Source organism: Nomascus leucogenys, chromosome 15, assembly GCF_006542625.1.
Source record: "Nomascus leucogenys isolate Asia chromosome 15, Asia_NLE_v1, whole genome shotgun sequence".
NCBI classification, from domain to species: domain Eukaryota; kingdom Metazoa; phylum Chordata; class Mammalia; order Primates; family Hylobatidae; genus Nomascus; species Nomascus leucogenys.
Genome location: NC_044395.1, coordinates 60875655 through 60903615, shown reverse-complemented (window position 1 = coordinate 60903615; position 27961 = coordinate 60875655). Strand labels below are relative to the sequence as shown.

The following is a 27961-nucleotide window of genomic DNA, read 5'->3' as shown; positions in this document are numbered from 1 at the left end:
GACCCTATGTCATAATGGCACTGTAGTGTATTGTTCTGCATTATTAGTATTGGATTTACTAGATATTCACTTGGCTCTCAAATCCATATTTCTAAAGATCTCTGAATGTTAACTCCTATCTTCAACTCCTTTTGGCCTCCATCTTCAATTGCTTTGGAGCTATCTGAGGTCATGATACCTTCATCCTTAGTGCACTTAGGTGGAGTATTGTCTCCAAAGAATACTGTAGAATGGTTTCAAGACAAGGGGGAGGATTGGACTAAAAGACTTGTAGGTCCCTTTCAACTCAGTTTATACTGTAATTGTTTTCCGAATGTACCTCATACAGTGTTTGCTTGCATTGTGATTTCATGAACATTCTGTTTCACAAGGTAGATCAAATCTCCTGGAGGTCACAGACTGTATGTCTTTCTATCCCCTTAGTTCCCAATGTATTTCTATTGGGTAGTTGTTTGACAAATATTAATTTTTTGATGTTCCTTTTAAAGGTATTCTTTGAGATTTTGGCAAGGATTCTTTTTTTTTCTTTTATATCTTAATAAAGGTTCTATTAACTTAAGTAACTCTTTTTTTTTTCTTTTTTTTGAAACAGGGTCTCTCTGTCACCCAGGCTGGAGTGCAGTAGCATGATCTCAGCTCACTGCAACCTCCACCTCGTGAGCTGAGGCAATCCTCTTACCTCAGCCTCCCAAGAAGCTGGGACTACAGGCATGAACCACCATGTCTGACTAATTTTTGTATTTTTTGTAGAGACAGGGTTTCACCATGTTACCCAGGCTGGCCTCGAACTCCTGACCTAAAGCAGTCCGCCTAACTCAGCCTCCCAAAGTGCTGGGATTACAGGCATGAGCCACTGTGCCCGGCCTAATTAACTCTTTCTTTCTGAGGGAGCTCTTTTTCTTAGCTTTTTGCTAATTCATTGTGATTGGTTCAGATTGGTGGGCATTGGGCAGTACAGGAGTTAACAACCCTCAGAGAATATGCCAGAGATGGCACGTTGTTACTGCCCTTCTTGCTGTCTCCGAAGAAGCACTGCCAGGTCAACAGCAGAATTGTTGGTTTCTTTCCTGTTTAGGATTTTGCAGTTTTTAAGCTATTGTGATATTTGCTGATAGTTAGTCGTTTAAATGCTTTTGTATCTATTTGTTACCATTGTGCTTGGCACATAGAAGATGCTCAGCAAATGTTTCTTGAATAAATGAATTCTTCCCTAAGGATATTTATTGACTTCGAAGTTATATCCTGAAACTGCAAATCTTCAATTAGATACTAAAGGATTAGGCAAAGATTTGAATACTTTATTTCTAATTAAGGCTTTGAATAAATTTTCACGCTGGTGAACTAAGTTGGACTTTGATAAGCTTGTAAGTATCTTTTTCACTCATGTAACTTTGAGATACAGAATGTTGTTCCTTGTTTATATTCTGAGCTTGGTTCTTAGACCAGAGTGGCTTGGTTTCATCACTCTGACGTCAAAGGAGACATGGAAAAATGGACTGAAGATTGAAAAGAGGCTGAGTGGGGTGGCTCACGCCTGTAATCCCAGCACTTTGGGAGGCTGAGGCGGGTGGATCATCTGAGGTCGGAAGTTTGAGACCAGCCTGACCAACATGGAGAAACCCCATCTCTACTAAAAATACAAAATTAGCCGGGTGTGGTGGCACATGCCTGTAATCCCAGCTACTCAGGAGGCTGAGGCAGGAGAATCGCTTGAACCTGAGAGGCGGAGGTTGCGGTGAGCTGAGATCATGCCATTGCACTCCAGCCTGGGCAACAAGAGCGAAACTCCATCTCAAAAAAAAAAAAGATAAAAAAGAGTGTTTTCCCTCAAATATTAGATAAACTGTTCTTATGCCCTTATTCTGTGCTTCTTTCTAACTCCTGAATACTCCAGATCACCTGTCCAATAAAACTTTCTGCAATGATGGTAATGTTCTACGTATTGTTCAATACAGTTGCCACTGGCCACGTGTGGCCACTGAGCACTTGAAATGTGGTTCAGTCCTACTGCAGAACTGAATTTTAAATTTTGTTTAATTTTAATTTAAATAGCCACATGAGGCTAGTAGAGATCATATTAGACAGCACAGTTCTAGATGCTTCTGAAAAGCTTTCTTTGTTTTTTTTTTTTTGAGACGTTGTCTTGCTCTTGTCGCCCAGGCTGGAGCACAGTGGCACGATCTCGGCTCATTTCAACCTCCGCCTCCCAGGTTCAAACGATTCTCTTGCTTCAGCCTCCTGCGTAGCTGGGACTACAGGTGCCCGCCAGCATGCCCGGCTAATTTTTGTATTTTTAGTAGAGACAGGGTTTTGCCATGTTGGCCAGGCTGGTCTTGAACTCCTGACCTCCGGTGATCTGCCCACCTCAGCTTCCCAAAGTGCTGGGATTACAGGCGTGAGCCACCACGCCCGGCCAGGGCTTATAATCATTAATAGGAAGAAATTTCACCTTTTTGTTTTTTTAAAAGTAGTTTGGCCCAGGTGCGGTGGCTCATGCCTATAATCTTAGCACTTTGGGAGACCGAGGTGGGCGGATTGCTTGAGCCTAGGATTCAAGACCAGCCTGGGCAACATGGCAAAACCCCATCTCTACCAAAAAACGCAAAAACGCCTGGGAGGCTGAGGCGAGAGGATTGCTTAAGTCTCAGAGGCGGAGGTTTCAGTCAGCCAAGATTGTGCCACTCCAGCTTGGGTGACAGAGTGAGACCCTGTCTCGAAGGAAAAACAAATTACTTCGAGCTGAGTGTGGTGGCTCACACCTATATCCCAGTACTTTAGGAGGCTGAGGCAGGAGGATCACGTAAGCCCAGGAGCTTGAGATCAGCCTGGGCAAGATGATGAGACTCCCATCTCTACAATAAATAAATAAATAAATAAATAAATAAATAAATAAAATAATTAGCTGGGCATGGTGGTGCATATGTATAGTTCCCTGCTAGTTGGGAGGCTGAGGCAGGGGGATCCCTTGAGCCCAGGAATTTGAGATTGTGGTGAACTATGATTGCACCACTGCACTCCAGCCTGGGCGACACAGTGAGAACCCATCTCAAAACAACAACAACAAAAACTAAATAAAAAACTTTGTGCTTTTTTTTAATACCACTAGTCTCATTTATAAATCCATATAATAGCTTTTTGTATGGTTGTCTTAGCTTCTTTGATATGTAATAATAAACTTCAGAAAGCAGGGACCTCATGTGGTTCATGTTTGTAATCTCCATAGTCATTGTATCGTGATTTGCTTTGACTTGGCAAACAAAATATGTGTAGTATGTCATATATATATGTATCCAAATCTAAGTTTCTGGCTGTAAGACTCACTGTTACTTTACATTTACAAAAAATAGTTAAACATTCTAATTAAACTGAACATAAGACCTGGGCAATAGTCTTATGAGTTGTGATTCAATTTTACTAACCTCTTGTTACGTTGGAGTTTCTTCAATCCATTCCAAGATATTTAGCAGTCTTTCCTTTTTTCATTATTTGACTTATGAGAAGGAATCCTGTTAGCAATAAAATATTTACTTCCTTAAGTCCTTTAAAGAGGTTGGATGAAGTCATTTCTCCAGTGACAGATATTTGCTTCTCTAATACCAAATTCATGCCTCATCGCTCTGTTTCTGTGCTTTCTGCCTACACAAAATCTTAATACTTTTTATTGAAATTTGACATTTATAGAAGAGTTTATAGATCATAAGTATACAGCATGATGAATTATCTCAAACTGAATACACCCGTATAACCAGCATCCAGATCAACAAATAGCATATTTTCAGCTCCTGAAAAGCCCTCTCTCCTGCCCTCTCCAGTCACTGTTACTTTCCTACTTTTAACACCATAAGTTAATTTTACCTGCTTTTGTATGAATGAAATAATATAGTATGCACTCTTTTGTGTCCTATTGCCATGTTTCAACTTTATATAGTAAGATTCATTTATTTTTTGGAACATATTTGTGGTTTGTTTGCCCTATAATATTCCATTGTGTGAAATCACAGAATTGACTCATTTTTTCTGTTGATAGGCATTTGGTTAGGTTCTAGTTTTGAGCTAACATGAATAGTGCTGCTATAAACACTGTCCTATATGTCTTTTGGTAAATGTATGGGTGTATTTCTGTTGAGTGTACATCTAGGAGTGGAATTGCTAGGAATATGCATATGGTCAGCTAAAGCTGCCAAATAGTTTTCCACAATTATTGTTTGATTTATACCCTCACTGCCAGCCTGCGAGAGTTCTGTTTACATGGTTGTGAACACTTGATTTTTAAAAAATCTTTTGAATTTAAATTGTTAAATATTACAAAATTTTTTGTTTCAATATAAATCAAGAGAAATATTTTAAATGGCAATTAAACTTAGCAGCACATGTAGTGCTAACACTGTGCCTAACCTAATATCAAACACGGCTACTTTTAAGGGTGTGCATGTAGATACAATGACACTGGATGACTGCCACCTGGTGGTCAAAGATTGTAGGACTTTATTGATTTTACTATTTCTGAAATCAGAATTCATCTTACATTGTGAAAAAATACTCACGTTAGAACTGGCGAGTGGGACTATGTTGGATGGTAATAAATAGAATGGAGTAAACTGAAGCAGAATAAGGGAGTACTTGCCAGGGGAGATTGCAGTTTTTCTGCAGGAGTCACATGGGAGATGTCACTTGAGCAGATGCCTGACAGAAGTGAGGGAACAAGCTATATAGCTATTTCAGGAATACTGTTCCAGGACAAGAAACAGGAAAGTAGAAAGACAGGAGTGTACTTGAGGTGTTCAAGAAATGGCTAAGAAGTTAGTAAGGCTGGAGTACAGTGAGCAGAGGTGGTTTGAGGTGTTGCTAGGCACGTATGACAGAGAGACAGGTGCAAGAGAATTGAGGATCAGGGCAGCAGAGGGAATGGCCTGGAGCAATAGGAGATGACGGTCAAGGGCTAAGGAGCATGAGAATGAGATTTTGGAAGGCATAGCATTACAATTAATGCAAAATGGGGCACATCTGGTGGACCAGGACCTTCACCTTATTCATGATATATTTAGCATAGAACAATTCATGGTGAATGTATAGTTCAGTGTTAATGTCTCTGACTTCAGCTAGCTGTGCCCTCCATATCATCTCTTCTTGTGTTCAGGGAGAGGTTAGATCCTTGATATTATTGAAGGGTCATTGGGTTAATAAGTAAAATTATTGAAGCAATAACAATGGAAGTGACTAAATTCTCTGAAGTTGGTTTTTCATGTTTATAAAAGAGATTAATTATATTGTGAACCCACATCTGCCTTTAACAGTTATAAAGTTAATTTAATCATTGGTTATTTTTCCAAAAATGAGTTTTTAACTTTTATTAGAATATTAAAAATCTCATGGTGGGAGTATACTGATAGCTAATTTGTGTGTGTTTTGAAATGTCTCTCTACATGGATTTTTTAAATGAAGAAGAGGTATCAATTATAAGTACCCACCTGTGATTGAAGTAGCATGTTGGACATGTCATATACATTATTTCTCATCCTGATAATAGCATTCCAAGCTAAGAGATATGCTTGTTTTACAGCTGAGGAACCAGGTTCAGCAGGCTGAGGAACTTGATCTAGGTCACACCGCTAATAACTGGTAAAACCAGTGTTCCAGAGCCCTGCTGTTTTGCAGCCTCCCTTATATCCCACTTCCTTCCACTGATTAAGTCTGCTAGAGGGCTAACAGAGGTCAGTGATAGGCTTTATCATTGAATAAACAATTTCTAGAGCATGCATTTTAGGGAAAGCATGTGGCATAATTTATCAGAACTATAAAGTTCTGTTGAGATTGTGACTGAGCTGTTTTTAAATCTTTGGGAAAAAAACTGGCTAAACAGTACAGATACTTTTTATGAGTTACTGGTCTGAGTAATTCTCAAACCAACTTTATGTTTCAGTTGAATTATGATTGAATGAATTACCATTGAGTGTGTGTGTGTGTGTGTGTGTGTGTGTGTGTGTAGCTTATGTCAGATTATGTTACTGTCTTTTAAACTGCGTCATCTTCAAGGTTTTCCAACTTCTGTCTGGTTAACTACATGATTTGAAGGGAGACGGAGATAATCAATACATGGAATTGTATGTAGTACCAGGGAAGAACAGGATGCCATGAAAACATGTAAAAGTGTTATTTATGTTAGTTTGGAGGGAGAAGTTAGGAAAGGTTTCTAACAATTAATAATTTCTAAATTGAGATAGGAAGTCTGAATAAAAGTGAATGAGACAGGGAAAGAGCGTTTATTGTGTTAATAATAATGATAAAATCAGTATGCTATTCCAGTGAGATGTGTTGCATGGTTTCAGAAAGTTAGAACACATTTTATGAGTTCTTGGTTGTGTTCTTGTAACCATACATTTGTTATCAAGCAACAGTAATAAATAGTGGTTTTATGTCCTCTTGTGGGTGTGTGGTAGACAGTGAACTTTTCAGAGCTTATAAATATCCTGATATTCTACTATTGTACTTTTCAGTGAATATGGTGGTGTAGGTCCCTGGATGATATTAGTACTTGATTAATTTGTTCCATGTAGAAATTGGGCAGGTATGTATAGGTTAAATATAAATAAAAAATCATCTGGGTCTATATAGTAAAAATAGTAGGCTATAAAATCTTTGAATGTGTGGCAGGCTGTATCTGCCTGTATCCGAATGTACCAACTTAGGAATTATTGCTCATTGTCTGGCAACTATTTTGTAATAGTATAAAGGAGAGTCTTTGTAATCAGAAGATTGACAATAGCTCTACTGTATCAGTGTTGTATTGGCTTAGAAAGAACACCCAGGTCATCTATTCAACCACACGAAATAACTTCAAAAAACTTCCCTGTCCTCCAGAGGCATTTGATTTTGAATGAAGTATTTAAGAATATTTGCTACAACAACCCCCAAGAGTATCTATCCCTCTTTCTTGCCATGCATTATGCCCCTTCAGATACATTCACCAAGTGTCATTTTTTCACTTTGAAAGGAGGTATTATTTTCTGCCTTTTCTGATACTTTATCACTCTAATAGTAATAGGAAATTATGCTACTTCATATTTTAGAATATATTTACTCTTATTGAAAGGCGGTCTTACACAAAGGGGAGTAAATGACTACCTTTTAGAGTGGTATAATTTGAAGACCAGGAAGGTTTAGCTTTAGGACATACATCAGGAAGAGATGACTTCATTTGATTTATTTCAGTGGGGCACCTCTTGTTTTTTCCCTTGTTGGATCTTTAAAAAAAATAGTTTCATTACTTTTTATTGAGATATTGTACACATCTAGTAAATGCACAAATAACAGCCTTATGACTTTTCAAAAGGAACTGATCAATGAAACACGATCATCTTTTGCTTTTCTTTGTTTTATTTATTTATTATTTTGATACGGAGTTTCACTCTTGTTGCCCAGGCTGGAGTGCAATGGCGCGATCCCGGCTCACTGCAACCTCTGCCTCCAAGGTATAAGTGAATCTCCTGTCTCAGCCTCCCAAGTAGCTCAGATTACAGGCATGTGCCACCATGCCTGGCTATTTTTTTATATTTAATAGAGCTGGAGTTTCATCATAACATGTCAGTCAGGCTGGTCATGAACCCTAGACCTCAGGTGATTTGCCCACCTCGGCCTCCCAAAGTGCTGGGATTACAGGCACGAGCCACCGCGCCCGGCCTGCATCTGCTCTTTTGCTCAGCATAATATTTGTGAGATTCGTTCATGTTGTATATAGTAGTTCACTAATTCTAATGAACATATCCTTTGCTGAACATATGTGTGCATTTCTCTGAGGTATGTACTTAGAAGTGGAATTAAGTGCTAGGTTGTAGGTTATGTTCAGCTTTAGTAGATATTGCCAAATAATTTTCCCAAGCATTTGTACTAGTTACATTCTTTTTTTTTTTTTTTTTTTTTTTTTTTTTTTTTTTTTTTTTGAGACGGAGTCTCGCTCTTTCACCCAGGCTGGAGTGCACTGGCGCGACCTAGGCTCACTGCAAGCTCCGCACCCCAGGGTTCACGCCATTCTCCTGCCTCAGCCTCCCGCGTAGCTGGGACTACAGGCGCCCGCCACCTTGCCCGGCTAATTTTTTGTATTTTTAGTGGAGACGGGGTTTCACCGTGTTAGCCAGGATGGTCTCGATCTCCTGACCTCGTGATCCGCCCACCTCGGCCTCCCAAAGTGCTGGGATTACAGGCGTGAGCCACCGCGCCCGGCCTGTACTTTCAGGGATCATTTCTATAGTATGTACTAGTTACATTCTTACCAGCAGTGTGAGATTTTTAGTTGCTCTATTCTTGCCCAAACTTGGTATTATCCATCTTTTAAATTTTAGCCATTCTGGTGGGATTATGGAATTATGTTGTGGTTTTAGTTTAGTTTAATATGGTATTATGATATTTATGTTGTGGAGCACTTGTTCTGGAAAATCATGCCAGTTAATGCCAATTAAGAATAAACAAATCCCGAACAAGTATTGGAGTCTTTTTTAAAAAGTTGATGGGATATATTTGATCTAACTTGATAGTTGAGAAGCTCTTTTTCATCTTCTTTTTGACTATTAAAGGATAAGTGCAGTTGGTGGTCTGTTGAATTTCAGTTTAGTAAAATGTTACCATTTGAGTTTTTCATATCCATATTACCTTTTAGTGGATTTCCTTCCTCTCCCCTTTCTTAAATAAGGGAAGATTATTCAACCTTTTCTCAACAAGTCAAGGTTATCATGAGGAACATTAATGATTATATTATATTCGACCTTCAGGGGCTGCCTGGGACATAAGGCTCCATTATTCTTACTTTAGACAGTCCCCACAACATGGCCTTCCTTGTATACAAAAGTGATCTGATGCTGCCATTTTTTTTTTTTTTTTTTTTTTTTTTTTTTTGAGACAGAGTCTCACTCTGTTGCCTAGGCTGGAGTGCAGTAGTGCGATCTCGGCTCACTGCAACCTCTGCCTCCCAGGTTCAAGTGATTCTCCTGCCTCAGCCTCCTGAATAGCTGAGATACAGGTGCGCCCCACCACGCCCGGCTAATTTTTGTATTTTTTAGTAGAGATGGGGTTTCACCATATTGGCCAGGCTGGTCTCGATCTCCTGACCTTGTGATCCGCCTGCCTCAGCCTCCCAAAGTGCTGGGATTACAGGTGTGAGCCACCGCTCCCAGCCTGCTGCCATGATTTTAGAGTCAGTGTCAGATATTGACTTTGTCTTCCTGTTCCAGATATAACCAACCATATGACCTTAGACAAGTGACTTAATAATTCTTAGCATCAGCTTCTCCTGAAAAATTGGGATAGTGCTGTCTGTTTCACAGGACTCTTGAGTTTCGTGAAGATTAAGTAAGAATATATAGTCAAATTAGTAGTATAGTACCTGGCACACTGAACCTTTGGTAATGGTGCTGGATATTGTAGAGGATAAATACACTGGTAGAAATCCCTGCCTTTGAGGAGCTCACATTCTGGAGGGGAAGACAGGCAAAAAAATCAGTGATGGTGATGTGTCATGCCAGGTGCCATAAGAAAGTTAACCACTCACAGGTTCCTATGGGAGCATAGAGGAGCGGCAGCCAGTCCCAAGGACATCAGTGAACACACAGCTTTCATTGTTCCCCCTCTCTTGTAATAATTATACCAGTAGTAAAAATGAGTAAAATGGTTTTTATTCTGTATTTATAAAGCATGATTCATATTAGGTGAGAAAGCGAATCACTTTTTCCAAATGAATCTTAAGCTATGCTTTCTGGTCTTGGCCTTAAATTTAATATTTTTGACCCCAAAGTGATTAGGTCTTCTTGCAGCAAAGTGCCAGGAATAGGGTTTTTTTTTTTTTTTTTAAATTCTGCAAATATTTGAATACTTACTTTGTCTCCAGGTTACTGTATTATCTACTTCGGAAAACAATAGCAAGAAAAGCCCCATCCTCACAGTGGGTGGCAGGCAGAGAAGGCTGACAGTTAAAGAGAACTGGGAAGGCTTCTGAGGAAGAGATGTTTGAACTGAAACCTAGAGGTCAGAGAAACGTTAACCAGGAAAAGAATGGGTGGGGGTAGAGGCAGGGAGGGGCTCCCACCAGAGGCTCTCAGCTTCCTCATTTCAGAACTTGAGGTGGACTAGGCAAATTCAAAGGTCCCTTTTATTGCTTTCATTCCTAGGATATGTAAGCTAGAAGAAGCCCTCATTTTGTCTCTTTCTATGTTGTACGCAGCTTGCTTGTTTGTCCTGTAGTTCATGTTAACTTAAATCCGGTATAGTGCTCAGCATGTAGTAAATGGCTCACAAATGATTGCCATTACTCATATAAGGTAGAGTTGGTGAAGGGTACTCAGTTCCAGGGGAGCAGGCACATCCTCAGGCTGCAGGCTAGAAGGCTTTTCCCCAGCATTCCTAGCTACAGGTTTCTCAGCGTCCTCGGTGGACAGTTGGGTGAACCAGTGAAGGGCCAGTTCCTTCTTAGCTAATCTGTAATGAATGATTCATTCTTGTAGTAGTGGTCTAGGCTTTGCTATTATGTTTAGTCGTTTGTTTTTTCTCAGCCTTTGTCAGCTGTAGAGTCTGGTGATGGAGCAGCAAGAGCAAGTGTGAGACCTGTGGAGTCTCCTCACTTCCTTTCTCTCAGAGAATAGGGCATAGGCAGAGGGCAGAGTTCTTTCTTCCTTTTCTGCCTCTGGCCGTGAGATATAAAATAAGGAAATTGTTGACATTCTCTTTAGCCCGCCTTTGTTCTAAATTCTGTCTTTTGTAATTTGGTAGAAAGAAAAAAAAAAAAACAACACCCACACACAAAATGAACATGAGACAAATTCTAGAGAACTGGATTCAAATTCTGATACTGTTTTTACTAAGTGACCTTAGGCAAGGAGACTCAGCTTCTGTGTTTTATTGATTTTTAATTTTTCACAATTTAACATTCCTGCACAATCTAGATGCATCTTTAAACCAGTTCTTTTTGGTTGTATATACAATTATGATGCATTTTATGATTGGTGATGTCTTGGATTTGATGAAATATGGTATTTTGTCTTAACTATTGGAATTAACAAATTGTCTTATTTACTTCATGTGGGTTTATTGTTAGGATTAACAAGGTTAATTTATTCAGCAGATTAAATATTTGTATGTGCTAGAATAAGCATTCTCTATGCCCTTTTTATCTATTATTAATACTTTATATAGTGACTGTCACTAGTAAGTATTAAAATAGTAGCTATTGCTATAATTAGTTTTTTATTACTATTCTGTTCAAGCTTCATAAAAACCCTGTGAGGTGATGGTTTTATACTGAAAATTCTGAGACACAGGGAATTATGTAATTCAACAACGTGGCTTCATTATAGCACTTTCCTCTCTACCACTCTGCCTGTCAGCTCTCTTCATTTTTCAGAGAAAAGGCTGAAGCTACGTGATTCTTCAAAGCCATTCCACAAGCCAGTGGTTCTGTTTGGGTGACGGTCTGCTGCTGTTCCCAAGCCCATCCACATTTCTAGTGATTACTCGTATGTCTGCATAGCTTAGTGGTCACCCAGTGATTCGTGACTTTATGCTTAGATACCTCAAGCCAGTAACTTCTGCCAGTGGATTGTGAATTTTGTCCAGTTTTACTGTTGCTTTTTGGGGATAAATTTGCTGAGCTACTCATTTTATCATGTCAGACATCCTACCCCTTCTTTAGATTTACTCTTATAGGTACCATTTATTTGCTATTCATTCATTCTTGCAGCAAAAATGTTCTGAGTTCACTTTGCCTAAAGTACATCCTTTAGGATTTTCTTTTTTATTTATTTATTTATTTTTATTTTTATTTTTATTTATTTTTTTTCCACACAAAAACAATAAACATTTTCTAAAAATACATACAAACAAAAAGATGCGTATCAAACATATTAGGAAGGTTACACATGGGAAGTCGGGGAATAGAAATGGGGGGTGGGAGTTAAAATAAGGTAGAGAGGGACTTTATGTGGATCAGTGATAATAACTCAATCCTCTATTTGACAAAGAAGAGGGAGAAGGAAGAGGAAGAAAAAGAAAGTGGGATAAAGGATCAGAAAGGGAGGAAAATAGAAAAAATTAGAGTATGACTCCAGGGTAGACCTGTTTTGTTGTCACTGAGTTGGTTGGTTGGTTTGTCTGTTGTATTTTTCATGTTTCGCCAAGTTGGCCAGACTGGTCTCGAACTCCTAGCCCGAAGTGATCAACCCGCCTCGCCCCCCAGAGTGCCGGGACCACAGGTGTGAGCCACCACGTCCAGCCCCCACATTGCTTCTGGCCTCCATTGTAGACCTCCCAGACGGAGCGGCCGGGCAGAGGCGCTCCTCATTTCTTCCCAGACACGGGGCGGCCGGGCAGAGGCGCTCCTCACTTCCCAGACGGGGCGGCCAGGCAGAGACGCTCCTCACTTCTTCCCAGACGATAGGTGGCCGGGCAGAGGCGCCCCTCACTTCCCAGACAATGGGTGGCCGGGCAGAGGCGCTCCTCACTTCCCAGACGATGGGTGGCCGGGCAGAGGTGCTCCTCACTTCCCAGACGGGGCGGCCGGGCAGAGGGCTCCTCACTTCCCAGACGGGGCGGCCGGGCCGAGGCGCTCCTCACTTCCCAGACGGGGCGGCCGGGCCGAGGCGCTCCTCACTTCCCAGACGGGGCGGCCGGGCAGAGGCGCTCCTCACTTCTTCCCGGACGGGGCGGCCGGGCAGAGGCGCTCCTCACTTCTTCCCGGACGGGGCGGCCGGGCAGAGGCGCTCCTCACTTCCCGACGGGGCGGCCGGGCAGAGGCGCTCCTCACTTCTTCCCGGACGGGGCGGCCGGGCAGAGGCGCTCCTCACTTCTTCCCGGACGGGGCGGCCGGGCAGAGGCGCTCCTCACTTCTTCCCGGACGGGGCGGCCGGGCAGAGGCGCTCCTCACTTCTTCCCGGACGGGGCGGCCGGGCAGAGGCGCTCCTCACTTCTTCCCGGACGGGGCGGCCGGGCAGAGGCGCTCCTCACTTCTTCCCGGACGGGGCGGCCGGCAGAGGCGCTCCTCACTTCCCGACGGGGCGGCCGGCAGAGGCGCTCCTCACCTCCCAGACGATAGGTGGCCGGGCAGAGGCGCTCCTCATTTCACAGATGGGGCGGCCGGGCAGAGGCGCTCCTCACTTCCCAGACGGTGGGTGGCCGGGCAGAGGCGCTCCTCACTTCCCAGACGGTGGGTGGCCGGGCAGAGGCGCTCCTCACTTCCCAGACGGTGGGTGGCCGGGCAGAGGCGCTCCTCACTTCCCAGACGGTGGGTGGCCGGGCAGAGGCGCTCCTCACTTCCCAGACGGGGCGGCCGGGCAGAGGCGCTCCTCACTTCCCAGACGGGGCGGCCGGGCAGAGGCGCTCCTCACTTCCCAGACGGGGCGGCCGGGCAGAGGCGCTCCTCACTTCTTCCCGGACGGGGCGGCCGGGCAGAGGCGCTCCTCACTTCTTCCGGACGGGGGCGGCGGGCGGGGGGGGGGCAGAGGCGCTCCTCACTTCTTCCCGGACGGGGCGGCCGGGCAGAGGCGCTCCTCACTTCTTCCCGGACGGGGCGGCCGGGCAGAGGCGCTCCTCACTTCTTCCCGGACGGGGCGGCCGGGCAGAGGCGCTCCTCACTTCTTCCCGGACGGGGCGGCCGGGCAGAGGCGCTCCTCACTTCTTCCCGGACGGGGCGGCCGGGCAGAGGCGCTCCTCACTTCTTCCCGGACGGGGCGGCCGGGCAGAGGCGCTCCTCACTTCTTCCCGGACGGGGCGGCCGGGCAGAGGCGCTCCTCACTTCTTCCCGGACGGGGCGGCCGGGCAGAGGCGCTCCTCACTTCTTCCCGGGCGGGCGGCCCCCCCCCGGGGCGGCCGGGCAGAGGCGCTCCTCACCTCCCGACGGGGCGGCCGGGCAGAGGCGCTCCTCACTTCTTCCCGGACGGGGCGGCCGGGCAGAGGCGCTCCTCACTTCTTCCCGGACGGGGCGGCCGGGCAGAGGCGCTCCTCACTTCTTCCCGGACGGGGCGGCCGGCAGAGGCGCTTCTCACTTCCCAGACGGGGCGGCCGGGCAGAGGCGCTCCTCACTTCTTCCCGGACGGGGCGGCCGGGCAGAGGCGCTCCTCACTTCTTCCGGACGGGGCGGCCAGGCAGAGGCGCTCCTCACCTCCCAGACGATAGGTGGCCGGGCAGAGGCGCTCCTCATTTCACAGATGGGGCGGCCGGGCAGAGGCGCTCCTCACTTCCCAGACGGTGGGTGGCCGGGCAGAGGCGCTCCTCACTTCCCAGACGGTGCGTGGCCGGGCAGAGGCGCTCCTCACTTCCCAGACGGTGGGTGGCCGGGCAGAGGCGCTCCTCACTTCTTCCCGGACGGGGCGGCCGGGCAGAGGCGCTCCTCACTTCTTCCCGGACGGGGCGGCCGGGCAGAGGCGCTCCTCACTTCTTCCCGGACGGGGCGGCCGGGCAGAGGCGCTCCTCACTTCCCAGACGGGGCGGCCGGGCAGAGGCGCTCCTCACTTCTTCCCGGAGGGCGCCCGACGGGGCGGCCGGGCAGAGGCGCTCCTCACTTCTTCCCGGACGGGGCGGCCGGGCAGAGGCGCTCCTCACTTCTTCCCGGACGGGGCGGCCGGGCAGAGGCGCTCCTCACTTCTTCCCGGACGGGGCGGCCGGGCAGAGGCGCTCCTCACCTCCCAGACGATAGGTGGCCGGGCAGAGGCGCTCCTCATTTCACAGATGAGGTGGCCGGGCAGAGGCGCTCCTTACTTCCCAGACGGGGTGGCCGGGCAGAGGCGCTCCTCACTTCCCAGACGGTGGGTGGCCGGGCAGAGGCGCTCCTCACTTCCCTGACGGGGGTGGCCGGGCAGAGGCGCTCCTCACTTCCCAGACGGTGGGTGGCCGGGCAGAGGCGCTCCTCACTTCCCAGACGGGGCGGCCGGGCAGAGGCGCTCCTCACTTCCCAGACGATGGGTGGCCGGGCAGAGGCGCTCCTCACTTCCAGACGATGGGTGGCCGGGCAGAGGCTCTCCTCACTTCCCAGACGGGGCGGCCGGGCAGAGGTGCTCCTCACTTCCCAGACGGGGTGGCCGGGCAGAGGCGCTCCTCACTTCCCAGACGGTGGGTGGCCGGGCAGAGGCGCTCCTCACTTCCCAGACGGTGGGTGGCCGGGCAGAGGTGCTCCTCACCTCCCAGACGATGGGTGGCCGGGCAGAGGTTCTCCTCACCTCCCAGACGGGGCAGCCGGGCGGAGGCGCTCCTCACTTCTTCCCGGACGGGGCGGCCGGGCAGAGGCGCTCCTCACTTCTTCCCGGACGGGGGGCGGGCGGGGGGGGGGGGGGGGGCAGAGGCGCTCCTCACTTCCCAGACGGGGCGGCCGGGCAGAGGCGCTCCTCACTTCCCGGACGGGGCGGCCGGGCAGAGGCGCTCCTCACTTCTTCCCGGACGGGGCGGCCGGGCAGAGGCGCTCCTCACTTCCCGGACGGGGCGGCCGGGCGGAGGCGCTCCTCACTTCCCAGACGGGGCGGCCGGGCAGAGGTGCTCCTCACTTCCCAGACGGGGCGGCCGGGCAGAGGTACCCCTCACCTCTTCCCAGACGGGGCGGCCGGGCAGAGGCGCTCCTCACTTCTTCCCGGACGGGGCGGCCGGGCAGAGGCGCTCCTCACTTCTTCCCGGACGGGGCGGCCGGGCAGAGGCGCTCCCCACGTCCCAGACGGGGCGGTGGCTGGGCAGGGGCTCGGGAGGCTGAGGCGGGCAGAGCACTCGGCGTCAGGAGCTGGCGAGCAGCGTGGCCAACATGGCGACCGCGCGCCTGCAGCTAAACGAGAAAAAGCAGGCAGCGGTGGCGTGCGGCGGCAGTCCCAGGCAGTCCGCGGCGTGGGCAGCAGCGAGCTGAGTAGATTGCAGCCTGGGCCACAGAGGGAAAGAAAGAAAGAGAAAGAAAGAAAAGAAAGAAAGGAAAGAGAGAGAAAGAAAGAAAGAGAGAGAGAGAGAGAGAAAGAAAGAAAGAAAGAAAGAAAGAAAGAAAGAAAGAGAAAGAAAGAAAGAAAGAAAGAAAAGAAAAGAAGGAGCAGGATTTTCTTTAGTGAGCATATGTTAGTGTCACACTCCCAAGTTTTTTTGTCTGAAAATGTATTCACTATTACTCTGATTTGTGAAGAGTATTTTCATTGGGTGGATTTCTTGGTTGTCAGTTACTTGGTTTTATGTGTTCTGATATGGTTTTATTTATCTTGCTTAGGACCTGTTAGGTATGTAAACCTGTGAATTAGTTTTTTTTTTTTTTTAATCAGTCTAGGAAATTGCTCCTTATCTCTTTAATTCCTCGCCTTCTTCCTTAATCCATTTTCTCTCTCTGGACTGCTTGCTAAATGCATATCAGATCTTTTTACTCTGTCATCCATGTTTTTAACCTTTTTTTTTTTTCATATTGTTCTTTTTATCTCTGCTGCATTCTGTGTAATTTCTTCTTCCAAGGAAGGTTCTCCTCTCACTCGTTATGGCAACCTTCCCTACAGACATTTGTGTGTAGGGATTTGGTGGATTTAGTTTAGTTTCACTCATACTGTTTAGGGGTATAGCCCTTTTGTGGTCCTCAGTTTGGAGAGGGACATTTTTTAGTCATGGGTGGGACCTGGGCCTGGCTCTTGAATTGTGTCCTTGCTTCCTTTAAGAATGCCAAAACTAGCCACGTGCAGTGGCTTACCCCTGTAATCCTAGCACTTTGGGAGGCTGAGGTGGGAGCATTGCCTGAGCCCAGAAGTTAAGAGACCAGTGTGGGCAACATAGTGAGACCCTGTCTCTACCCCAAAAAGGAAAAAACAAAAAGAAAGAATGTGAAAACCAAAGCCCTGGCTTTGTATAGATCCGTCATGGCTTCACGACAAAGACCTCTAGATCTCCACTTATCTCTCTGGGTTCTTTCTTCCTTGGCTTGGAAATTCTTTGATGTTAATGGTGATTATTATTATTATTTAAAAAATATTTTAGCTGACATTTTAGTTGTTTTCAGTGAGAGGATTGTCTCGTCAGTCATTATCAGAAATGGATGGCTCCCTTCCATTCACCCATTCACCCTTGGGCCATATAGTCTTTTATATTTACCCACATGTTTACAATTGCCAGTGCTCTCCATTCTTTCGCCTAGATCCAAGTCTATATCCAGTGTTGTTTGCCTTTAGCCTGAAGAACTTTAAGCATTTCTTGTAGTGTGGGTCAGCATAGCTACTCCCAGACCTTATTGTTGTCTTCACATTTAATTGAAACTCTGCCCCTATTTAGCAGGGCTGCTAAAACAATTATAGTGAGATACAGACTGGAGGTCATTTAAGAGTGGAATTCTGTTGATCTTAGACTGAAATTCTTGCATGGCTAGCATTTAGTTTTTATACAATCCAGTATAAAACTGACTGCATAAATGTGCGTGCTCGGTTATCATCATGCTATTTGTGGTAGTATTTCAGTGTCCTCTCCCACCTCACACTTTGGTCAGGAAAAAAAAAAACTGCCACAAAGCCAAGAACAGTTAGTTACCCTTATCTGAAGACCCTTTGATTTACTGATTTACATAATATGAAAATTGGTAATTTAATATGTTGATTTTGTTTACATTCAGCAGTGAAAGCCCTTATGTTTAATGTAGGGGAAATAAGTGAAAGTAGTTGACGTATTACATTGTAGTTCATTCCTTTGATGTTATGAAAGCTCCTTAACATTTTCACTTTTCAGAGAGGGTTTCAACTCCCTGGACGATTCTCTTAATGAGAAATAATGTTCTTTCAGAGCATAAAGCTGACCTTGTTATTTTCAACTTGAAAACATTTCAATGGCCCCACTGTTGTACAAAGTATTCCCTCCTAGCAAAAGGCATAAAAGATCCTTCAGTTCAGTTCCTTGTGTGTCTGTCCAGCTTTGTGTCCTGCCACTTTTGTATTGTGTGCTCCAGCAGTAGTCCTGAGTGCCCTGACCACACCTTGGCATTTTACACCTCTGAGCCCTTTTCATATCGTGTTCCTCTTTGCCTGAAATTACTTATTTTAATCTGGTGAAAGCCCACTTACCTGTTAAAAGCCAGGTTTCACAGCCTTTGTGATGTCTTCCCCTGTTAATCAGAGTTTCCTCTCTCTTCTGCTGTGTAGCCTTTTTTTTTTTTGCTGTGTAGCCTTATGCATAATTCTGTTATTGAACTTTGCACAAAACAGTGTAATTATTTAAATGGAGGTTTGAATCCAACAGTAAGTTGGAGCCTCTTTGAGGGCATTGTTTATGTGTTGGCTCTTAATAGTCACGTATTAAGTGTCGAATAAATGAATGAATTACCATATGAAACCATGTAAGTGAGTGATAGGAATATACGCTTCTTCTAATGACTATAATAAGTAAGCAGAGAAATTCAAAAGTACCATTATCACCCCTTTTGTGTTAATTGTAATGTCTTCTTGGCTTACTTAAGTTTTCAATTTAATGTATTTATGAGGTCTTTTGGTTTTGAAAAACAAAATGATTTGTCACCTAACTGAAATAATTGTAAACAAATAGAGTTGTCCTAAAGCATGTTTTCATTTTCATGAGCAGAATCCCACGTGGCGAAGTCTCGATTTTGGAATTATGCCAGACCGTCTTGATACATCTGTGTCTTGTTTCGTGGTGAAGATATGGGGTGGAAAGGAGAACATCTACCAGCTGTTGATTGAATGGAAAGTCTGTTTGGATGGGCTGAAATACTTGGGTCAGCAGGTAATTTTTAGACTGTGGTTCCAAGTAGTTGTCATCTCCAAATTAACCTGTCTAACCTTTCTGTTGATTCTTCTGATTCTGCGTTTCCTATTATAAAGAGAGACTTTTATGACCGTTTACTTATATCACTAAGAGAGACCTTGATGATCATTTACATATGTTATTGTTTACTTATGTTACTTACGTTATGTTTGAATCATTGCCTAGTTTAAAAAACACCTTTGTCTGAAGAAATTTATGAAGACGGATTTGTGTGTGTGTTTAGGAAAGAATGTGCTTTCTCATAGCATTTTGCTTTTTCTGTCTTACTGGATGTCCTCACCTAGAATCTGAAAATTAAGTTGAAATAAGGAATATCATGTTAAATACCTCTCTTTTGACCAGTAGTGTTATTCCAGGAATAAGAAGAGCTACTATTTATTGAGCACAGGATGACATGCTGCCTGGATTATATGCTGCCACTGGTTCTCCACCTTTGCTGTATTCGTGACTGACGTAGCTAATAGATTACAGTTCTCTTTTTTTTGAGACGAAGTTTCACTCTTGTTGCCCAGACTGGAGTGCAATGGCGCACGATCTCGGCTCACCACAGCCTCCGCCTCCCAAGTTCAAGCGATTCTCCTGCCTCAGCCTCCCTAGTAGCTGGGATTACAGGCATGCGCCACCATTTTTTAATGTTGGTAAAGTCCACTATGTCAGTTTTTGCTATTGTGTTACATGCTTTTTGTGTCTTATCTTTGCCTAACCCAAGGTCACAAAGACTTTTTCCTTTGTTTTCTTTTGTAAGTTTTCTTCTAGAAGTTTTATAGTTTTAGGTTTTACATTTACATCAATGATCCATTTTGAATTTTCTATATAAAGTGCAAAGTTCATTGTTTTGCAGATGGATGAACAATTGTTCCTGTACTCTTTGTTGCAAAGGCTATTATTTCTCCATTGAATTACCTTGTCATCTTTGTTGAAAATCAATAGTTGAGAATCATTTATGTGGTTCTGTTTCTGGACTGTCTGTTCTGTTTCATTGATCTGTATTTCTGTCTTAATGCCAATACCAAATTGTCTTGATTACTGTAGTTTTAAAATGTGTCTAGAATTCAGTCAATGAGTTCTCCAACTTTGTTATTTTTTCAAAAATTTTCTGGCTATTCTAGGTCTTTGGCCTTTCCATATACACTTTAGAACAGTTTGTCCATTTCTATAAAAATCCTGGGATTTTGATAGATGTTGAATCTAAGAAAATTTGGGAAGAATTAACTTCTTAATAGTATTGAATCTTTCAGTCTGTACATATGATATGTCTCTCCATTTATAAAAATTTTCTTGTAGTTTTCAGCATACAGATCTTGCACATATTTTGTTAGATTTGTACCTATAGATTTTTATGTTAATTTAAATGGTATTTCTTTTTTAATATTTCTGTTTTCAATTTTTTTGCTAGTATATGTAGAAATATATATCTCTGTACTGAGCTTGTATTCTACACCCTTGCTAAACTCAAAAATCAAATCTGGTACTTTTTTTTGGTAGATTTCTTTTGTAGATTTCTTCCATAGGTCATGTATCATCCTAACTTGTGTGTTATGGAAGAAATTCTTGTGCTTAGTTTAAGTGGTTAGAACTTTGTATTAATAACAACAGCAATTGTATACCTCTTCAGTGTTTGGGTATCTTTTTACATAACATACAATGACCTGGAGCTTTTTGAAGATCATGTGAACAAGTATTGTTTTCTTCCTCAGTATTTAAGAAAACAGAAGCTCAGAAAGATTAAGTGATTTGCCAAAGATCACGCAGTGTTTGGTGGATTTAGGCCATTAGTTGTTTCTTTGCTCAGACTGTGTGTATTATTCATTTCACTAATCCTAGCAGCTGTCTTAAAAAGTATGCTGTTTTTCATAAAGATATCAAAATATGAGGTTGTGGTTAAGTTCTAAGTTCTGTAGTTTCCATATTAGGATTCTAACACAATTATTGTTAGGCCATTAACCTATAATTGATAAGTAAAGGATAGTACACATTACGCTTATTAGCATAATTTAACAGTTCGGAAATGTACACAGTAGTGTGCAATATGATATAGCCAGTTTTGTTAAGCATGTTTATTAGTCAGGAACAAAGGGATCTTTCTGAGTTTTATGGTTGCCTGATTCCTAATACATTATTAGATTTTTTAATCAATGTTTTTTACGTCTAATTTCCAAAAATACTTTCTTATCTTATTATCTCATTCCGTTTTTATGACACTCGTGCAAGATAGGGCAGGAAATGTTTTCTGGTGTTTGGCTGATGAAGGAATTAAAGTATACACCATTAACATTGATAAACTACTGTATGTTGTATAGAGTGCGGGATACCAGGGCTGTAAAACAAGTCAGAGTTCCCTTCTCCGAAGAGTTCCTTAACAAACAGTTAAAATTGGAATTAGAACTCAGGTTACTTACTTTTTAACCCCATATCTTTTCAAGTACTAGTACTATATTGTTTCTTATTTTTCAACAAACTATTTTAATGCCCGTCTTCATGAAGTTTACACTTTGAGAACTTTACCTTCATGTTAGATTTGTTTCTCCCCATACTTTCCCATCCCTTTCTTTAAGTGTATATTTTTATTTTCTTCTAATTTTGTTTGTGGACAATTTGGAAAATTTTGAAAAGCACAGAAAAGAGAATAAAAAATTACACATAATTCTTCTGCCCAGCTGTAACCACTGTTAACATTTTGGTGAATATAATTTTAATCTTTTTTTCCCTGCGTATATATGTGTAAAAATGTTTTATGTTTATTAAATTTCAGGATCCTTCTAATCCTGAGACTACTTTCATAATGTTTTCTCTTTTCTAAGATGAAAAACTCCTTGAGATTCATTTACAGTTTTTATTGTAAGTTTATGATTGCAGACTTATCTTTTGGTATTGTATTCAGTTCAGTAAATGAGGTGGATAAACAGGGAGTATGTGATTAATTTTGCTTTGGTGATAGAGGTAGGAGATAATGGAAGTCACGGAAATGTTTACAGGAATCTTCTGCTGCTGGCTTCGACTACTTTCCATCTCTAGGTAGAGAAAGGAGAGATTCTGTTCTGGTAGTCCTTCTTGTCTTTCCCCCACTTGAACTTTCACTTAAAACCTTCAGGGCAGAAGAATTTTTTTTTTTTTTTTTGCCACAACTCTTTCTGATGAAGTAACTAAATCTATTTATATATTTCATAGTTGGACACTATATACTACTTCGAGGTTTTTTTTTTTTTAATCTGAGTTCCTTAATTTTCTTTTGGAGACGGAGTCTCTCGCTCTGTTGCCCAGGCTGGAGTGCAGTGGCGCCATCTCGGTTCACTGCAACCTCCGCCTCCCGGGTTCAAACAATTCTCCTGCCTCACTCAGGCTCTCTAGTAGCTGGAATTACAGATGTGCACTGCCACGCCCAGCTAATTTCTCTTTCTTTCTTTCTTTCTTTCTTTCTTTCTTTCTTTCTTCTTTTCTTTTCTTTTCTTTTCTTTTCTTTCTTTCTTTCTTTTCTTTTCTTTTCTTTTCTTTTCTTTTTTGAGACAAGGTCTTGCTTGGTCGTCCGGGCTGGAGTCCATTGGCGCGCTCTTGGCTCACTGCAACTTCCGCCTCCAGGGTACAAGCGATTCTCCTGCCTCAGCCTCCCGCGTAGCTGGGATTACAGACGCCCGCCACCATGCCCGGCTAAATTTTATGTTTTTGGTAGGGACGGGGTTTCACCATGTTGGCCAGGCTGGTCACAAACTCCTGACCTCAAGTGATCCGCCGCCTTGACCTCCCGAAGTGCTGGGATTACAGGCTTGAGCCACCGTGCCTGGCCCAAGGTTTTTTTTTTTTTTTTTAATAGACTGAGTCTCGCTCTGTCGTCCAGGCTGGAGTGCAGTGGCACGATCTCGGCTCTTTGCAAGCTCTGCCTCCCGGGTTCACGCCATTCTCCTGCCTCAGCCTCCTGAGTAGCTGGGACTACAGGCGCTCGCTGCCACGCCCAGCTAATTTTTTGTATTTTTAGTAGAGACGGGGTTTCACCATGTTAACCAGGATGGTCTCGATCTCCTGACCTCGTGATCCACCCGCCTTGGCCTCCCAAAGTGCTGGGATTATAGGCGTGAGCCACAGCGCTCGGCCCCAAGTTTTGTATTTTTAGTAGAGACGGGGTTTCGCCATGTCGGCCAGGCTGGTCTCGAATTTCTCACCTCAAGTGATCCACCCACCTCGGCCTCCCAAAGTGCTGGGATTACAGGTGTGAGCTACCGGTGCCTGGCCTCAGTTCCTTAATTTTTAAAGTTTTATTCCTTCCACCTTTTAAATGAAGTTTCAGTTGGGATGCACTGACTGAAGCTCACCTCATCTGAAATAGAGTGGTTTGCAGACAATAATAAAAGAGACTGGTTTGCAGACAATAATAAAGACTTTAGGGATTGGATACTATTGCTTTTTAAAAAATTGTTTTTTTGAAAATAGAATATGTTAATCTTTTATGTTTGTTCTAGGGCTTCATTTTTTTTTCTTATTTTTAAAACGAGGTTGTGCTCCCTCACTCATGCTGGAGTGCAGTGGTGTGATCATGGCTCACTGAAGCCTTGACCGCTCAGGCTCCAGCAGTCCTCCCACCACGGCCTCCCGAGTAGCTGGGACCACAGGTGTGCAACATCATGCCCGGCTAATATTTTGTATTGTTACTGTTATTTGTAGAGAAGAGGTCTCGCTGTGTTGCCCAGGCTGGTCTTGAACTCCTGAGCTTAAGCTATCTGCCCATCTCTGCCTCCCAAAGTGCTGGGAATATAGGTGTGAGCTACTGTGCCAGACCTAGGCTTCATATTTAAAAAAATACTTTCAGACTTAATAAATTGTGTTTTCTTTGGGGTCAGAGAGCGTAGAATATGCCTCTGAATACCCTGTTGTTCAGAAATAGCCATTCCATAACAACCTCAAGAAATGTTTGTGAAAGATACGTGAGTGATGGTGCCTGTGATCGCATGTGATAGTTTTGCAAGGCCTTTGACTAAAGCAGGAAATGCTGAATTGATCACCTGATCTTTTGAATAGTGTTTGGTTTTCTGCTAGTGTGTTTAGATGTAGTCAGCCTGTTTCTCAGTATTGAAGTAGATCCTGTTGTAACTGTCATTCTCTGGTTATATTAAAACATGGTTGGAATAAAAATAATGAATACTGTATTTTCCTCCTCTCTTAGATTCATGCCCGAAACCAAAATGAAATAATTTTTGGGCTGAATGATGGCTACTATGGTGCTCCATTTGAACATAAGGTAAGAAGATCCTTGTAATGTTATGAATTTTGTTTAGTGCAGGTGTGCCTTGCAGGTGTACATGGTAGATATAATCCTGAAAAGCTCTGCGTAAATAGAATCATGCTGTAAATTTGTTGCTTAGTGTGGCTTAAGGTGAATGCTTTTTAATGTGAAAACTCATTCTGTAAGGCACATAACCATTCAGTCCATCTTTTCTAAATCCAGATTATATTAATTTTTCTACAGGAAATCTGGAACTAGCTGTTTTCTCTTATTCTACATAATTCTTTGGGGGTTAAGAAAGGATGGTGAATTTTGATTAAATGCAATACAGTTTTATTAAATGTTTCAGATATCTTTTGTAACTTTCAATACATTTAAGAAAATATGAATCAGGTTGTTTTATAGTCGGCATTATCTCTACATCTAAAAGTTATTAGAGAAAGGAAAGGGAAGCGAATTCATATTTACCAAGTACCTGCTATCTATGGTACTGTGCCAGGTGATTCTTGTCCTTTTCCTCACTTAATACTAGCGAAAACCAATGTGGTTTGTTTTGTTCTCTCCATTTTATAGTTAAGGAAAAAGGTTGTTTGAGATGAGCTTCATAACCAATGTGGTTTGTTTTGTCCTCTCCATTTTATAGTTAAGGAAAAAGGTTGTTTGAGATGAGCTTCATAGGTTCACCCATCTAGAAAGTAGCTGAGCTGAAATCTCAGGTTGCCTGCCTCTAAAGCCTATGCTTTTTCTATTCTACTATGGTGTTCTACCCTGCAACCCTGTGCATTATTTGCTCTTAGTGATCATGTCGCTTCATAGCTCTTGGTTGTCTGAAATGCTGTTGCTTAGAGTACTTCATTTATTCAACAACATTTTATTGAGCGCCTGCTGTATGTCAGCCACTGTACTGTACTCCAAGTGCTAAGAACACAGTGGTGAGCAAATGGATAATTTCCTGCTGTTGTGGAGTATATGGAAGAGGCAAACACTGATACAGTAATCTAACGGATAAACATGTAAACACAAATGGTGGTAAATGCTATATAAACATATAATGAGGGCCTAACCTATTCTAAGGGCTCAAGAAAGGTCTTCTTGGGGACTTGACTTTTAAAGCTACACTCCAGATGATGAATAGAAGTGAACTGTGTAAAGGGAGTAGGGAGTAGGGGCTGAATAGAGAGAGTATTTCAGGCAGAGGAGGTTAACATGTTGGAAGGCCATGAAATAGAAGGGAACATGGTGAGTTTTAGGGACTAAAGGAAGGTCAGAGTGATGACGGGGAGTGATACCCGATGGGGCGGGAGAGCTAGGCAGGGGCCACAGCACACAGAACTTGTAAAGGATTTTACCCTAAGAACAGGGGTCTGTGTGAAAGGATTTTTAGCACAGCAGTGATATTATCAGATTTGCGTTTCAATGATTTCATTCTGGCTGCAGTAGAGACTGATTGTAGAAGAGGCAAGAATATTTGTGGGAGATCAGTATGGAGGATCTTACAGTATATCAGATAAGAGATGTTATTCTTTGAAACAGGGCGACAGTAGAATAGAGAGAAGATAGATCTAAGAAAGTTTTAGTAGATAAAATCATTAGGAGTTGCTGATGCTTTGAATTTAAGGCATAAGAAAAAGGAGGTGTCATGGATGACTTTTGGGTTTCTGGCTTAGATGAAGTAACTGGATGGATAAAGGTATCAGGCACTGAGAAAACTAAGAGACACTGGAGGAAAACCAGGTTTGGTGGAGGCAGATTGTGAGTTGCGATTTGATCCTGTGGAGTTTGAGATGCCTTTGAGATATCCATGTGTAGATAGAAGTAGGCATTTGGATCCATGAGTCTGAAGTTCAGAGGAGAGGACTGGGTTAGAAATATTTATGTGGGGCCAATGACAAACAGTCATTGAAGTCATGAGTGGTGATAAGATGGACTAGGAACAGGCAGTACTGTAGGAAGAAAGGGGGCTAGGTACCCAAGCCTGGAAGACCTCCAGCTTTTAAAGGCCACATAGACAAGGGGGCACCAGAAAAGATGACTGAGAAGAAGTGGTCCAAGGAAAAGAGAGCAAAGTTTTGTGTAGAATCTCAAAGTCCAAAGAAAGAAAGGGTTTTGTTGTTGTTGTTATTGTTGTTTATCTTTTTGCTTGTTTTTTTAAGAGGAGAGAGTGATCAAATAGGAGGACCAAAAATTGCCCATTGGATTTAGCAAAATGGAAGTTATTCAAGTGACTTCTTCAAAATTCAGTTCAAACTCTGATAGACATTTTTCTTTCTTTATTTCAAAGCTCTCCTCTTCTAAGTTCCTATATCAACATGCTATGTATACCTTTGACATAGGATATACCACTTTGCAACTAGGCTTGTCTGTCTTCCTTTCTAGCCTGTAAGCTTTTGAAGGACAGATTTCTATAAATAATATCGAATTCCCAGCATCTGCCACAGTTTTTGGGGTATGCAGTTTGCTTAGTAAAAGTGTTTGTGATTTAATGAAATAATTATGGGACTGCTACTGCTGCTGGTTCATAATATCTCATGTACAGAGTTAGCTGTTCTAATACTGTTGCAACATTAAGTTCCTCCTGCAACTGGTATAACTCACCTTTTAAGACAATATCTGGCACATATAATAATAATATTAATAGCCAAAATATATTGAGCATTACTGTATATCAAACACTGTAAGAGCTTCACATCTCTTGTTGTATTTAATCCCCCAAGAACCTTACAGCCAAATCCTCAGAGCTGTTGAGATTTTGAGTAAGCCAATAACTAATACTCCTTTCTTCTTCTCCTGAGTTTGGAGCAAGTTCAGAAATAGGTGATAGTCTGTAATCCCAGTGGATTTTGGGAGGCTGCGCTGGGAGGATCACTCGAGCTCAGGAGTTCGAGACCAGTCTGGGCAACGTAGCAAGACCTTGTCTGTACTAAAATTCAAACAAAAAATTAGCCAGGTGTGGTGACACGTGTCTGTAGTCCCAGCAACTTGAGGGGCTGAGGTAGGAGGATTGCTTGAGATGAGGAAGTTGATGGTGCAGTGAGCCCTGATGGTGCCACCGCACTGGGTAACGGACAAGACCCTGTCTCGGGGCGGGGGGGGAAGGATAGGTGATAGATAAATGGAGATCAGAACATTGGCTTTATTATTAATAAAACTGATGGACAAATGTGGTTTAAATTCTCTGACTAAAAGAGTTTGCTGTGACTAAGAGGGCTTGTTGATTCCTTCTATATACTTCCTCCTGGACTGAACCTCCCCCACAAAATAACAAAACAAATGAAACCAAGGTCTTCCTCTTATAGGAACAAAGCCTGAGCCTCCAAGCCAGAAGCAAAGTTTGTATGCATGGTTAGACAGGTTGTTTCTGATTGGAGATAACCTGGAAAGAATTAAGCCAGTCTCACACAGGTCCATCTCTGAAGCCCAACCATCAGATCAGTCATCTGCTGGTCCTGGAGAGGAGTGAGTGGAGGACACAGAGAAACTGCAGATGCTCCTTTCATGACCTTTTCTCCTGAGAAATGGAGTGGGGCATTTGTCTCCTGTATGGGAACATGGGAATGCAGAGTAATGTTTCCCTCTAACAGGAATAATAGCTAGTATTTAGTGAGCACTTCGTGCTGGCACTATTCTAAACGCTTTACACATTTTACCTTATTTAAACCTCACACTTGCCTTTCATAGAAGAGGAAGCTGGCACAGAGAACTTAAGTAACTTTCCCCAAATTACACAGCTCCCTAAGTAGCAGAGCTGCGATTCAAAAGCAGATGGTCAGTACATGCTTATTGAATATATGATCGTAATAAGTGGTGTGCTTTCCCCTATTGTCCTTCAGTTAGTGAGCTTTGTTAATTGGACAAGTTCAGCAGATCTTGCCCCCTTCACCAGCTTTCAAATGAATACCTGACATGTAGACTGAACCTTAAAAAACCTTTTTTGTCTTTTTTAACAAAGCTGCAAGCAGAGTTTCCAGTCAAGATGACATTGTAAGTGTACACTTTGAGACCTTCCTCAGC

The 27961-nt window shown here is 43.4% G+C and overlaps 1 protein-coding gene across 1 annotated transcript in view; it reads left to right on the top strand.

Moving 5' to 3' along the window:
* Nucleotides 1-27961, top strand: part of UVRAG (UV radiation resistance associated) — a 333633-nt gene that overhangs the window by 45432 nt on the left and 260240 nt on the right. Inside the window, exons 4-5 of the mRNA XM_030828684.1 lie at nt 18535-18696; nt 23891-23965. Coding sequence (XP_030684544.1) covers nt 18535-18696; nt 23891-23965 — 237 coding nt within the window. The remainder of the gene's footprint in view (nt 1-18534; nt 18697-23890; nt 23966-27961) is intronic.